Source organism: Schistocerca americana, chromosome 1, assembly GCF_021461395.2.
Source record: "Schistocerca americana isolate TAMUIC-IGC-003095 chromosome 1, iqSchAmer2.1, whole genome shotgun sequence".
In the NCBI taxonomy this organism is placed as follows: Eukaryota; Metazoa; Arthropoda; class Insecta; order Orthoptera; family Acrididae; genus Schistocerca; species Schistocerca americana.
The window spans coordinates 204,455,023-204,471,470 of record NC_060119.1 but is presented as its reverse complement, the minus strand read 5'-3'; the positions used below and the strand labels follow the sequence as shown (position 1 = coordinate 204,471,470).

Here is a 16,448-nt window from a genome sequence, read left to right as displayed (position 1 = left end):
GCTTGCTTGTTTGTTTGGTAACTGGACAGGTAGCGACGACTGCTTTAAACATTCTAAAAGCAGTTAATATTGAATGGTATGCAATAATTTGTTTGTCACAACTTATCGAAGAAATTAGGAAAAAAAAACAAACGAAGACGAGGCATTACTCTTTGTCTGTCACTGCTAGCTCTCACAGAGCACGTCAAACGATTGTTTAATGGAGAAAAATATCAAATTAATGCTTCATTGTACATATGTACCTGATTTATCTTCTAACGTATTCTTTTTGCTCCCTCACGTCAAACAAAAAATGTCTGGACAGAAATTTTCCAATCCTCAAGAAGTTCAGTTTTTCAAAAACCATGTTTTTTGAGACACCAAGAAAGAGAAAAAACATAAATCGTTCGATGACTGCAAAAGTTCATAAATTTTAAACGTGAATATTTTGAGAAAAATAAAACTATTTCTTGTACAAAAAAAGTTAATTTATTGCTTTTATAATAACTTAAAAGAGGAAAATTTCTGAGCATTAGTATGGCACAATAAAAAACTATGAAAAACATATCTGAATGATGTTTTTCAGTATTCCAGTACTTAAAGATGTAGTTTCGTGCTTCTAGTTGACTATCACGTAGGCTTTTCTTGTGACAGTGACTGAAATGAAACAATAACGAAATAGCTACACCCCGAATCGGAAGATTGATTACAATGTACTTTTAGTCGCTCGGTACAACGCTTTGTTTATACTACTGCTGTTACTCAAGTCCCCGTAAATTCTGAAATACATTACAGCTAAATTGTATGGTAACCGATAAAATGAACTATGGGAACATAGTACTACATACAAGCAGAACCATACGGCATACGGCACTGTAAAGAATCTGTCAGTGTTGCAAGGCAGACTAGCTGCAGAGCTTATGAAACAGTCAGAAAAAAATGCATGTATCGATAGCGAGGCGCTGGTAACTAAGCGGAAAGAAGTGATACTACAAAAAGTAAAGCATATTTAATTCAATTAGATCTGTCTGCTCTTCGCGGCATTCTGAACAACAGCACTTTCCCATCAATATTCATCAATAGTTTCGTGCAACAATGTTATGGTGGTTTCTACATAGAATGTCTTCCTACTGTTAAGCATACATTTGTGGAATTGCTATTAAAAATATGAAATATTTAAAGCGCTACATTTCTTGGTCTTAAAGTAAAAACATGCTTTATTGACAAGAAGCAGATATGCATAATCGAGGATATCGCGTTTGGTGAAAAAACGCTCTTGTACTTCACGTAGTGCTGATTTTCTAAACTCTTACCCTTATCTCATTGGATATCAGTAGACAGATAAGTTGATTTGCATCCTGCGCCAGCTGAAGAACGAACAACGCTTGATATTTACTTCAGTCAACTATCACATGATTTGGGCGCCAACAAACTCGTAGCACGTGGCGGTTCGAGGCTGTCGTGCTGCACTCGGCGCTTCCAAACGCGACCGCACGCGTCCGCAATTGGCGGACGACTGACTTCGCTTGCTGCGGTTCGTCCAGAAGCGCTGGATGCTTTGCCCGGCGCATGCGCACCCCTTCCACGCCTGGGTTCCCGGCGCGGAATTTCGTGGCGAGATTTAATTTAAGGAAAACGACAATAGTGAGCAGAAGTTAAAAATTTGCACTTTTACAGTAAACTATCATTTGTCTTTGGCTGCAAAATTTTTTCGCAACCACTGATTTACACGGAATATTTTCCTACGTCACAAAAAGGGAGATGCAGGAAATGACAGTCAAAGAAGGAGCGATTGTTAGTTATTCCGTATCTGGCGTGTATTCTGGATGAACTTTTAGTGAATAATTCCTGAATTTGTTTGTGTACACCGAACAGAAATAAAAAGGTAACATCCTAGTCAAATGTGCTATTCAAAATAAATGCGGCTTCAGTTCTCCTGTAGAGCAATTTGTTAATGGACTGAGGCGTTGATTGTATTTTGGTAAATCGGATAATCCATTTCGGAAGTAACAACAGCAACGTGAAAGCAGTCGATAATAGCTGAAGGAAACGTGTATTCCCACGCAGGAGAAATGTCTGAGAGAACGAAATGGCAGATGATGCTACTTACAAACACAGAATAACGGTCTGCCAGCTGAGATCTATCGATTCTACATGGCGACGAGAGACTAAGTTCGTAAGAACACTGTTAAGTATGCGTATAACGTAGTGTTTACTTAGAACAGAACAAAAGACAACTGTGAATTCGGTCAGCCAAGCATGCTATACAAAGAAACAGAGAGACAAATGAACTCGCAGGAAGTGCCGCTCATAGCAAAGTGTTCTTGATCGTGGTCGGGACGTGTCTCTTTTCCACAGGAATTTGCTCCCGTTTTGTGCAATAATTGCCTCGAGGTTTCGTCATCAAGTAACACAAATATCCAATCATTATATTTTCTCCTTCTATTGTTGTTTACGTGACAGTTAATAATTGCTTTTGCCCTTAAATAAGAAGCAACGTTGTTCTAATGTAACGTGCGTCCTCTGAGTGTCATTTGTGATACTAATCCTATCCCCTAATTGTGTTGTACTATTCAAATTAAAACTTTCTAGTCTGACATCAATGATAAAACACGGTACAGTCAGCTTCAACTGAGTCACTCTCTCTTTTCTCCGTGACAGTGCAAGGCATACGGTGAAACCATATCCAGACGCTGTACTCAGTCAGTTCAAAATACTAACTCCAGCAAGTGACAAAAAAACTTTTAATGTACACCTGGAACGTGGAGGCGGTTAGAAGTGCTAAGCCTGATACAGGGCTGTCTTAACGTTGATGATAGCTAGCAATGTTGGCCATATTTCCAATCGCGTAGTCAGGAAATACTATTCGTACCAAACACGGTTTGTCCTGTTTACATAGCACATCGAACAAATAGTAGATGCAGGTGTACAGGTTGATTCTGGTTTCCTAGGTTTTCGAAGCAACATACACTACTGGCCATTAAAATTGCTACACAACGAAGATGACGTGCTACAGACGCGACATTTAAGCGACAGGAAGAAGATGCTGTGATAAGCAAATGATTAGCTTTTCAGAGCATTCACCTACAACGTGCGACACCTACAACGTGCTGACATGAGGAAAGTTTCCAACCGATTCCTCATACACAAACAGCAGTTGAGCGGCGTTGCCTGGTAAAACGTTGTTGTGATGCCTCGTGTAAGGAGGAGAGATGCTTACCATCACGTTTTCGACTTTAATAAAGTTCGGATTGTAGCCTATCGCGATTGCGGTTTATCGTATCGCGACATTGCTGCTCGCCTTGGTCGAGATCCAATGACTGTTAGCAGAATACGGAACCGCGGGGTTCAGGAGGGTATTAGGGAATGCCGTGCTGGGTCCCAACGGCCTCATATCACTAGATGTCTAAATGACAGGCATCTTATCCTCATGGCTCTAACGGATCATGCAGCCACGTGTCGATCCCTGAGTCAACAGATGAGGACGTTTGCAAGACAACAACCATCTGCACGAACAGTTCGACGACGTTTGCAACAGGATGGACTATCAGCTCGGAGACCATGGCTGCGGTTATCCTTGACGCTGCATCACAGGCAGGTGCGCCTGCGATGTTGTACTAAACGACGAACCTGGGTGTACGAATGGCAAAACGTCATTTTTTCGGATGAATCCAGGTTCTGTTTACAGCATCATGATGGTGGCATCCGTGTTTGGCGACATCGCCTTGAACGCTCATTGGAATCGTGTATTCGTCATCGCCATACTGGAGTATCAACCGTCGTGATGTTATGGGGTGCCATTTGTTACACGTCTCGGTCACCTCTTGTTCGCATAGATGGCACTTTGAACAGTGGACGTTACATTTCAGATGTGTTACGAGCCGTGGCTCTACCCTTCATTCGATCCCTGCGAAAACCTACATTTCAGCAGGATAATGCACGACCGCATGTTGCAGGTCCTGTACGGGCCTTTCTGGATACAGAAAACGTTCGACTGCTACCCTGGCCAGCATATTCTCCAGATCTCTCACCAATTGTAAACGTCTGGTCAATGGTGGTCGAGCAACTGGCTCGTCACAATACGCCAGACACTACTCTTGATGATCTGTGGTATGGTGTTGAAGCTGCATGGGCTGCTGATCCTGTACACGCCATCCAAGCTCTGTTTGTCTCAATGCCCAGGTGTATCAAGGCCGTTATTACGGACAGATGTGGTTGTTCTGGATACCGATTTCTCGGGATCTATGCACCCAAATTGCATGAAAATGTAATAAAAAAAATGTTCAAATGTGTGAAATCTTACGGGACTTAACTGCTAAGGTCATCAGTTCCTAAGCTTGCACACTACTTAACCTACATTATCCTAAGGACAAACACACACACCCATGCCCGAGGGAGGACTCGAACCTCCGCCGGGATCAGCCTCACAGAAAATGTAATCACATGTCAGTTCTAGTATAAAATATTTGTCAAATGAATACCCGTTTATCATCTGAATTTCTTCTTGGTGTAGCAATTTTAATAGCTAGTAGTTTAAAATCATAAGGTGTTACACACTGGCTCGACTAAAACTTATGTGCCACAGGAACGAAAGTAACGACACGTGTGCCCGAAAGCAGCGTAGTAGCATATTCGAAGGAGTCTCCTGAGGCGCACTTGTATGTGACACCCGAATATGGTCATGTTAATGTAAACCAAACTGAAACTGTGATATTATAAACGATGTATGTCTCTGACAGGCTGCATAAAGCGGATCGCAGACTGTGCACGACCGCAGAGCCAAAAATACTGTTTCTGATCTGAGTTTGTAGCGTTAAAATAAGAGACCTCTGGACCCAGAGTTGTAGGTAGGTGGTTGTGAGTGAAAGAGGATGGCGTAGGCAGTTTGTATGGTGTGCTTTGTGGAGATGAATGTAGGAATTATGCGAACATGGAAGCAGAAGTCTTCAAGCAAACAAGGTAAAAATGTTAAATAATTATGATTTTCGTTTTGCTAGCGCTTTAGTATAGATGAGTTGAGTAATCCCAAAATGCATGTAAACTGACTGATAAAAAGGCTAGTTAGATATTTCACTTTTGTAATGTTTCTATGATTTGTTAACAGAGCTAGCTGTATGTAGTTTAATGACTTACATTTATGCAGGTTTAGTGAGGTTAGATAATACTTGTTGTATAAATACCATTGTTCGTGAATCAAATAGCAAATATGATGTATTTTTCTGACTAACTAATTTCAGTTGTCAGATGTTTTTTAAAAGAGACATTTAACTTGCAATATAATTTTGCTAAAAAAAATCTGAGTTAGTAATTCACCACAATCAGTACCGTCTCCCTGTCCAGGTCATATGTTTCTCAAAGAAGCTGGATTTTTCTTAAGTGTATTCATTTATTAGCCAAAAAATGTCATGTACATTCCAAAGTATTATCGCCAGGATTGAACACTGATGAGCCTGTAGTATCCTACTTTATTTTTTTGATGAGAGAACAGAATATATAGCGTTCCACCGTTGCTGTATTAGAGGTAAGACAGTTCAGATTATTTGTTATTTCTACAGGGAACCAAAGCTATAATTTTGAACAGGGCCAGAGGATTCAGTGCCTGAATGTATTTTGCAGTGACTGTATTTCTTTATTCGTTTTGGGAGTTGCATTGCCCAATCATTTTGTATAAAGTTTTTGATGACGATAACAGAGTAAGGACACCACTTACAGTCACGACACGCTACACGATAATTCGAGTTTTGTATCCTTTCTACAGTCCAGACATTCATTCAAGTTTATAATGTCCATTGTTGTCAATAGACATAAACGATTTCTCAGAAGCACTATTGGACTGTTCACTAACGATGGTGTTATAGTGATTAAAATTCTTCTCGGTATTATGCCGTGTCATTGCTAAGAACTGACAACAATAATAAACTAAAACCGACGTTTCGGCCGAATTACAACGGCCTTCCTCAGGGCACGACTGGTTTTGCATGGGGATGGGTGCTTCTACTCATTACAGACTACCGATGTCTGACGTCACTGTTTTAAAACTTTTAATTGGCCCTCTAATATGATTGGCTAGTCATGACGTAAGGGAAGATGGAAGGAAAGAGGCTATTCGTGGATGTCCATGTCGTCAACGATTGGTAGCTGTCCGCCAATCAGCGTTCGGCTTTTGGTCGGCAAGTTTTCCTCCTGGTGTGCGCGGAAGTGGACTGACAGTTGCTCTACAGCTGTTTGTGCAGATACGTCCGTGTCCCGTGTAGCTTCTGACCCGCGACCGCTCGCGGCCCGTTGGAACGGGATGGTCGGCATCCACGACGCCGGGAGTTTGTAGCCATCTTCTCCGTTGATGTTGTCAGGCTGCTTAATAATTTAGATCGCCTGCTGTATTTTGCGTTCTCGCTTCCACGGTTCTTTCGCCAGTACTCGGGCTTCCTGGAACCTGATAGGTTGTCCACAGTCACGGTGGTGTCCGCTATCGCCGATTTATTATGTTGTAATCGTACGTAGCGTTCGTGTCCTGCTACTCGTAAGCTGACAGATCTCCCTGTTTCTCCTATGTAGGTAGCTCCGCACTCACACCGTAGTTCGTAATCACCTGCAGTGTTAATATTGTTGACTACATCCTTGGTGGAACCAACCATTTCGTGGATCCTGTGACTGCTTCGAAAAATCGGTTTGAAACCTCGTCGGAGGAGGACGTTGCCGTTCACTGACGTCTTTTACATATCGTAAGTGTACCAGTGGAAGGTTCTCTTCTTTGCCTCCTTCCCGTGTTCTGCTCCCTTTGTTTTTTTTAGCTTTCTTATGATGTTGTCATCATAGCCGTTGTAGCTCCTTTAATTCTTCTTTGATGTTAATCTCATCGCTTATCCGGTAGGCTCGGGCAGTTAATGCAGAACAGAATACTTTTGAGCTGCACAAACAGCTGTATAGCAACTGTCAGTCCACTGCCGCGCACACCAGGAGGAAAACTTGCCGACCAGAAGCCGAACGCTGATTGGCGGACAGCTGCCAATCGTTGACAACATGGACATCCACGAATAGCCTCTTTCCTTCCATCTTCCCTCACGACATGACTAGCCAGTCGTATTAGAGGGTCAATTAAAAGTTTTACAACAGTGACGTCAGACATCGACAGTCTGTAATAAATAGAAGCACCCATCCCCATGCAAAACCAGTCGTGCCCTGAGGAAGGCCGTTGTAATTCGGCCGAAACGTCGGTTTTAGTTTATTACTGCTGTTAGTTTTTAGCAACGACGCGGCATAGTACCCAGAAGAATTTTAATCGGTATGACATCGGCTGCGGAAGCCTACGTTCTTACAACGATGGTGTTGTTTACAGGAAAGTATCATCGTTGGATGATTCTGAGGAACATCGCGCCATTTACACTTGGTAAAATGAATAATAGTCCATTTTAAATAACGATAAATGAAAGATAATGTCTATTGCTAATACAAATAATGTGATGGAAACGATGTAAAAGATTAGCGATCTTTATCTAGAACTTGTCACTTTTTTAAAATATTTGGGAGTAATAGTGAAGCTATATTGAAAATACGAACGAGCGTCACTAGTAGTAGAGAAGGCGAATGAGAGACTTACACTAAGGCGCCAAAGAAAGTTGTACAGGCATACGTATTCAAATACAGAGATACGTGGCCGGCCGGAGCGACCGAGCGGTTCTAGGCGCTACAAACCGCACGACCGCTACGGTTGCAGGTTCGAACCCTGCCTCGGGCATGGATGTGTGTGATGTCCTTGGGTTAGTTAGGTTTAAGCAGTTCTAAGTTCTAGGGGACTGATGACCTCAGATGTTAAGTTCTATGGTGCTCAGAGCCATTTGAATCATTTGAGCAGGTGTACCACTTACTTTCACTCTTCAGTGTATATCTGCCGGTAGTGTTACAGGAAAGTGCGGCACAGCTGTAAATGAATATACAATACGCTAGTATGTCCAATTGTAGGATGCATATTCGGAATTTTGTGTCCCTATAAAGTAGACAAGACAGACGGCAACGAACGAATTCGTCACTATGATCGTAACAGTACGGTGTAGTTCATACGAAAGAGTAACAGGTATCCTAAAGGAACGTAGACCTTGAACTTTGGGAGAACGGGAACATTACTGTAGCGAGTCCGAACTGGATTTCGGAACCAGTATTTGTTGAAACTGTTCTGCCGTCACTACAGTGTATCTCAGGCTGGCATCACGAGAATATGGTGGGAGAGGATTGGGGGGAGGGGGGGGGGGGGTAGTAAGGTGCACTACGCTCGCAATTCCGTGAAAATCGCAAGAGAAGTTTTAAACGTCGATTACGTATCTGTACGAAGGTGCAGGCTGGGAGAGTCTGTGGTGGTCAAGTGGCGCCGCCACGGTAGCTCAGCGTGTTCGGTCAGAGGGGAGATAAAAGGAATCAACGGTCAACTTAAACGGTTATCTTGTGACGTCCGCGAAGACCAAACGCAACGAACAACAACAAACAAAATAAAGAGAAAGAAAAAGTGGTTAGCGTTCGAGCTTTGTACGAAGAATGCGTTTGAGTCGACGGATCGACTCCCGCCAACACCTTCAATTTTGTAGTATAAATGTAAATTCTGTGATATTCAAAAAATTTGCACCTACACAATTCGTTCTTGCTACATTAGCAACGTCTCATAGCTACACAGGTTGACTGCCAAAGGGGACCTGCTTCTGTCTCTGCTGCTCGAAGCGTCGTGGTGCAAAATATCTACATCTACATCTACATTTATAGCCGGCCGGAGTGGCCGTGCGGTTCTAGGCGCTACAGTCTGGAACCGAGGGACCGCTACGTTCGCAGGTTCGAATCCTGCCTCGGGCATGGATGTGTGTGATGTCCTTAGGTTAGTTAGGTTTAATTAGTTCTAAGTTCTAGGCGACTGATGACCTCAGAAGTAAAGTCGCATAGTGCTCAGAGCCATTTGAACAATTCTACATTTATACTCCCCAAGCCACCCAACTGTATGTGGCGGAGGGCACTTTACGTGCCATTGTCATTACCTGCCTTTCCTGTTCCAGTTGCGTACAGTTCGCGGGAAGAACGACTGCCGGAAAGCCACCGTGTGCGCTCGAATCTGACTAATTTTACATTCGTGACCTCCTCGGGAGGTATAAGTAGGGGCTACAGTCTGGAACCGAGCGACCGCTACGGTCGCAGGTTCGAATCCTGCCTCGGGCATGGATGTTTGTGATGTCCTTAGGTTAGTTAGGTTTAATTACATCTGAGTTCTAGGCGACTGATGACCTCAGAAGTTAAGTCGCATAGTGCTCGGAGCCATTTGAACCATTTATAAGTAGGGGGAAGCAATATATTCGATACCTCATCCAGAAACGCACCCTCTTGAAACCTGGACAGCAAGCTACACCGCGATGCAGAGCGCCTCTCTTGCAGAGTCTGCCACTTGAGTTTGCTAAACATCTCCGTAAAGCTATCACGCTTACCAAATAACCCTGTGACGAAACGCGCCGCTCTTCTTTGGATCTTCTCTATCTCCTCTATCAACCCGATCTGGTATGGATCCCACACTGATGAGCAATACTCAAGTATAGGTCGAACGAATGTTTTGCAACCCACCTCCTTTGTTTATGGACTACATTTTCTAAGGACTCTCCCAATAAATCTCAACCTGGCACCTGCCTTACCAACAATTAATTTTATATGATCATTCCACTTCAAATCGTTTCGTACGCATACTCCTAGATATTTTACAGAAGTAACTGCTACCAGTGTTTGTTCTGCTATCATATAATCATACAATAAAGGATCCTTCTTTCTATGTATTCGCAATATATTACATTTGTCTATGTTAAGGGTCAGTTGCCACTCCCTGCCCCAAGTGCCTGTTCGCTGCAGATCTTCCTGCATTTCGCTGCAATTTTCTAATGCTGCAACTTCTCTGTATACTACAACATCATCCGCGAAAAGCCGCATGGAACTTCCGACACTATCTTCTAGGTCATTTATATATATTGTGAAAAGCAGTGGTCCCGTAACACTCCCCTGTGGCACGCCAGAGGTTACTTTAAAGTCTGTAGACGTCTCTCCATTGAGAACAACATGCTGTGATCTGTTTGCTAAAAACTCTTCAATCCAGCCAAACAGCTGGTTTGAATGCCGGGAACGTTACCGGATTGCATATATAAGGGATTTTGCAAATCATGACAGCCATACATTTTCAGGTAAACTCTATGCGTTTCTTCAGTTATTTGTCGATAGTTAGAAATATGTTTGTTCTAATAATTAAATTTAATTAAATATAGTATGTATTCAAATAACATGTCATTCACGAAAACTACATGCAAATACACGTGTTTTTAATTACATTACCTCTCAAACGTGACATAAATTAAATAATGAAGAAAAAATCTATTAAGAGTTAAGTATGAGCGATAGTTGAACCGTAGTTTTATATACAGCCGTCTTACGAAGCTAGAAAGCTAACCACTTGACGATCACGACCTCTAACGTTCTGCCTCTACACAGAGATGTATAAGATACGTAAAGATGCGCAAAAGTTCTCTTGCATTTTCCTCAGAAGTGCCAAAGCAGTCCATCTTACAACTTGCACAGTATGTTGTTTCAATGGCCTACTAGAGGTATACAAAGCTTGAAGTAAATCTGTGATCCCAAAGTCGCGGCCTCCCCTTGTCAGTATGTAATTGAGTACCGCAGTGAATGAATCATAGAATCACTTATTTCAGGAAGAACACTTGTCCACAAATTTTGGGTTTTCAGTTAATGGTGCAGCGCTGTCCTATAAGGATAACTCTATCATTTGTTGAGAGATATAGCCCTTGTAACGCATTCGATATGGGAGTTTTGGACCGGCAAAATTTACGTTGGCCACAGAAAGAGCACTTATTCTGGGGAAGTGTTGTTTCTATATGCAGTGTTGTCAGAAGTGAAATAAGTCGTAAACGAGCTCTCGAACTGATTCTTTTGTGCGCGAAGAGACTAAACCGCCTGTACTTCATTATCGTGTAACTTGTCTTCAGATGAATCAATTCGAGAGTGCGGGACATTTAACTGAAGAAGGGAGTGAGGAATGTGGAATATAATAATAATAAGTTCATTACAGTCAAATAGCCATAAAAATTCAATGTACAGTGAAAATAATAAGATAAATAAGAAATATCACATATTTTGATTTGCATAGTCACTTATTGTTCGTGTCCTTTTGGTACAGAGCTCTATATACACTCCTGGAAATTGAAATAAGAACACCGTGAATTCGTTGTCCCAGGAAGGGGAAACTTTATTGACACATTCCTGGGGTCAGATACATCACATGATCACACTGACAGAACCACAGACACATAGACACAGGCAACAGAGCATGCACAATGTCGGCACTAGTACAGTGTATACCCACCTTTCACAGCAATGCAGGCTGCTATTCTCCCATGGAGACGATCGTAGAGATGCTGGATGTAGTCCTGTGGAATGGCTTGCCATGCCATTTCCACCTGGCGCCTCAGTTGGACCAGCGTTCGTGCTGGATGTGGAGACCGCGTGAGACGACGCTTCATCCAGTCCCATACATGATCACTGGGGGACAGACCCGGAGATCTTGCTGGCCAGGGTAGTTGACTTACACCTTCTAGAGCACGTTGGGTGGCACGGGATACATGCGGACGTGCATTGTCCTGTTGGAACAGCAAGTTCCCTTGCCGGTCTAGGAATGGTAGAACGATGGGTTCGATGACGGTTTGGATGTACCGTGCACTATTCAGTGTCCCCTCGACGATCACCAGTGGTGTACGGCCAGTGTAGGAGATCGCTCCCCACACCATGATGCCGGGTGTTGGCCCTGTGTGCCTCGGTCGTATGCAGTCCTGATTGTGGCGCTCACCTGCACGGCGCCAAACACGCATACGACCATCATTGGCACCAAGGCAGAAGCGACTCTCATCGCTGAAGACGACACGTCTCCATTCGTCCCTCCATTCACGCCTGTCGCGACACCACTGAAGGCGGGCTGCACGATGTTGGGGCGTGAGCGGAAGACGGCCTAACGGTGTGCGGGACCGTAGCCCAGCTTCATGGAGACGGTTGCGAATGGTCCTCGCCGATACCCCAGGAGCAACAGTGTCCCTAATTTGCTGGGAAGTGGCGGTGCGGTCCCCTACGGCACTGCGTAGGATCCAACGGTCTTGGCGTGCATCCGTGCGTCGCTGCGGTCCGGTCCCAGGTCGACGGGCACGTGCATCTTCCGCCGACCACTGGCGACAACATCGATCTACTGTGGAGACCTCACGCCCCACGTGTTGAGCAATTCGGCGGTACGTCCACCCGGGCTCCCGCATGCCCACTATAAGCCCTCGCTCAAAGTCCGTCAACTGCACATACGGTTCACGTCCACGCTGTCGGGGCATGCTACCAGTGTTAAAGACTGCGATGGAGCTCCGTATGCCACGGCAAACTGGCTGACACTGACGGCGGCGGTGCACAAATGCTGCGCAGCTAGCGCCATTCGACGGTCAACACCGCGGTTCCTGGTGTGTCCGCTGTGCCGTGCGTGTGATCATTGCTTGTACAGCCCTCTCGCAGTGTCCGGAGCAAGTATGGTGGGTCTGACACACCGGTGTCAATGTGTTCTTTTTTCCACTTCCAGGAGTGTAGTAACGTTTGCAAATTGGGTGACACAGTTTACACGCACATATTTCGTTTCGTTCTTGATATGACGTGTTGTTGCAGATAAGGTGGTGGAAACCATGGACTGCCAATCTGGTGATCACGTGTCTCATTTCGAAGTTTTCCTTTGTCCATGTTCGGTCAATCATGGCCCCTGTGCTGTAAAATTCTGCAGGTATGTCTTCCCTTTTTTCCTTCAATGTTTTCAGTAGACTTTCCAAGGTGCTGCTATTGGGTAGCATCAGGATTGTCCGAAGGTCTTCAATGAGGAAGGGTTCCCTCGCCAGCAGGTATTCAAGTCTCGATCATGTTGTTTTGGACACTCCTATTGCTTTCTTTATATAGGTAGCCTTCACTCTTTCTAGTGTTGTTAAGTTGTTCACTGTAAGATGTGGTCCAATAATTTCTATGCCGTACGTCAGTAGTGGGAAGATTTTGGCTCTGAATAGTGCCATTGCTGTCTCTAGGCTAAGGGATCTGATGTCTTGTATTCCATGCATTGCCATTATTGCTTGCATTGCTTTCTCTGCTACATGTTTTGTGAAACATTTTGCAGTTGTTTGTATTGTGACCCCTAGGTACTTGTAGTCCGGTACAATCTTCAGTTTTCTCTCTCGTATGAAGATCTCAGCTGATGCAGGTGTTCTTCCTCCATTTCTGAGTACCATCATTTCTGTCTTCGCCACATTTATTTCGAAGCCGTGTTCGACGCACCAATCTTCCATATCGTTTATCGCTTCTTGTAACTTTCAATATTCTTTGCACCTATTACCATATGGTCTGCATATGCATATGAGACTACATCCTCCCTTTGGGATATGTGGAATATCAGCAGGAGAAGATTAAAAGACTGCGTACTAAAGAGCAGGAGTACGAAAACATCTATGGGAGAACAGTGCGGAAGAAACAAATTGGTGATGATTGCAAGTAGGTATTCTAATCATTATAGGTTATTACGTATATGTTTTGCTTTAATTAGTAATAGTCAAAATGCTGGTACTGCTGGTTCACGTAGAATATTTATCTCACTTTACGAATGTTCTCGACAGTGCTTTGAGAAAATTAAAGAAAACATAGGGATAAAGATCTTCACACATTTATATGATATGGACTCAGAGGATGTATATTTGCAAGGGCTGAACACCGTCGAAGGTATTGGGAGAAGACGTTCGCGAAAAGGAGAAAATCATTCTACGGTCGCAGGTTCGAATCCTGCCTCGGGCATGTATGTGTGTGATGTCCTTAGGTTAGTTAGGTTTAAGTAGTTCTAAGTTCTAGGGGACTAATGACCACGGATGTTAAGTCACATAGTGCTCAGAGCCATTTGAACCATTTTTTTGAGAAAATCATTCTAATAAGAAAACTAGACAGAAAAATTTCAGGTATTCTGTGAATTCTAGTGCCGGAAAAGTGGAAGTATGAAAGGAAACATTTCTAAGCATGCATGGCGTGACGAACATGAGAGTAGGAAGGATTAGAGAACAACTCGCACTCGGCAAGTAACCTACCGGCCAAAAAGGTAAAAATCGCTGAGGCAATGCGAAACGTGATAGAGAGATAAATGGCCTGTTGTTGACCATGTTAACTCGTACCCGGAAAACGTAACCAACTATGGCTCTCGAGAGAGCAATTATTTACACGAACAGCTTAATGTGGAAAGTCCCAAGTTAAATAACCCAACATGGCAGTAAAATACGACTATTTTCTGAGAATATTCAGGGAGAGATTTTTCACACTGTTTTGGGAGACCACAGGTCGACATGTATGCCAAATGTGAAGAACTATCAACTAAAATGAAAAATAAAATGCCTAATGACAACAGAGAAACGGGTAGCCTCTGCAAAACTCATCGTGCACAAGAGCCGTGCAGCCAAGTTTCTTTCTCGCATTATTGAAATTAAGGAGAAATGCATTGATGATAAGGAAGTGTCACGAATTGCTGCTGACTTCATGCAAATGGCTCCAACCACTATGCGACTTACCATCCGCCACGCAGGATTAGTCGAGCGGTCTAATGCGCTGCTAGCTTTGGGACTGATAACCTTAGCACCTAAGTCCCATAAGATTTCACACACATTTGAACATTTTTGAACTTAACATCCGAGGTTATCAGTCCCCTAGACTTAGAACTACGTAAACCTAACTAACCTTAGGACGTCACACACATCCGTGCCCGAGGCAGGATTCGAACCTGCGACCGTAGCAGCCACTTGGTTCCGGACTGAAGCACCTAGAACCACTCAGCCATAGCGACCGGCTCATGCAGAATCTATGTCTGTTTACTATACCAGTTCAAGCCTTCTTCTATCGTCAGCTTACTGTGAATGTTTTTAATATATACTACCTGAAGGCTGGGGAGTTAAAATTCTACCATTACCATAAAGGAACGGCAAAGAAGACGACCCCCCAAAATGGCTTTGAGCACTATGAGCACTATGGGACTTAACTTCTGAGGTCATCAGTCCCCTAGAACTTAGAACTACTTAAACCTAACTAACCTAAGGACATCACACATATCCATGCCCGAGGCAGGATTCGAACCTGCGACCGTACCGGTCACGCGGTTCCAGACTGTAGCGCCTAGAACCGCTCGGCCACTTCGGCCGGCCCACCCACTAGGTGTGTTCATTGTTTTTAGATCTCATCACAAACAACATCCCCAAAAAAATTTAACAATTTCATGTATTTTCAGAAGGTTGCCCAGGACAAAATAGGAGTCATAATGTTGTAAGGTTTTCCTGGCTTTGGCAGCTTCAGAGCGGTTTCTCACTATTAGTCGTTATTCCCTTGTATGTGCATATTAATTTTTGCCCTGTGATAGGGACTTCCGCCAGAGGATAGGGCGTATCACATCAAGGTATTTGTTGAATTGGTTTCGAACTCAAGATCAAAACTTAATAAGTTCCAAGTGAAGGTAGTTTCAACAAGCGATATTTTGCATTCAAAAACTGGTAGCCTAGATTTTTCAAAAATAAAGTGACAGTAGAAAGGTGCGCAGAGATCAGAAGCAGTAATTTGCGGTGTGCGAAATCTGAATATGAATACAAAAGTAACACTACCGATACTGTGACTGGAAAGGTACGAGTAGATATCCACATTCCTGTCATGCACACTTAACATGTTCGTTCTGCTACAACTCTTCAGATCCTTTTCCCAGAGAAAAAGCATGTATCACATGCGTGCAATAAGTTCAGAAAAAAATGCTGACATCAAGAAATTAGAAACGTTCATTCCAGATACATTCCAGGCATTTTACACCGCAGTCCACAATTGGCCAACAGTGGAACGTGGAGATGAGATCCATGAGTAGAATGAAGGAGGGTAATACAAAACAACGTAAATTCAGATTTGGCTTAACATGTGACTATGCTACTTCATAAGGTTCAGAAAGCTAAAAAATTACAGATTGAAAAAATGTACAAATGATGTTCTATTTTCCTGCTGCTGTGTATTATTCAATTATATACTCCTATACCACACCAGTATTGAAGACACATTAATAATTGATAATTTCTGTATTAAATCGTTTGAAATTACTACATATTTGAGAATCAATACTTGTCTCTCAATTTCAACATTAAAAAAAGAAACACTTCCCTTTAAGCAAGATCTCTGTAACTGGACTGAAAAATACGTACACATATACCGTTGAGATTGTGCACTATGTTTCTGCAGTTAAAGATCAATGTGTGAAATAAAAATGTTTTTTGGCTTTTTACGAAAAGCAGTCTCTGTGGAGAATTCGTTATTTCTGAAATCAGCGAATCAAATAGGTTTCCACGTATTGCTTTGGTTTCAGTAACGTACGTTCTCATTCTTGA

General features: G+C 43.1%; 1 protein-coding gene across 1 annotated transcript in view; it reads right to left on the bottom strand.

The window, feature by feature from the left end:
• Nucleotides 1-16,448, bottom strand: part of LOC124618725 (protein-tyrosine sulfotransferase-like) — a 376,746-nt gene that overhangs the window by 343,905 nt on the left and 16,393 nt on the right. The window contains exon 2 of the mRNA XM_047145375.1: nucleotides 1,293-1,346. Coding sequence (XP_047001331.1) covers nucleotides 1,293-1,346 — 54 coding nt within the window. The remainder of the gene's footprint in view (nucleotides 1-1,292; nucleotides 1,347-16,448) is intronic.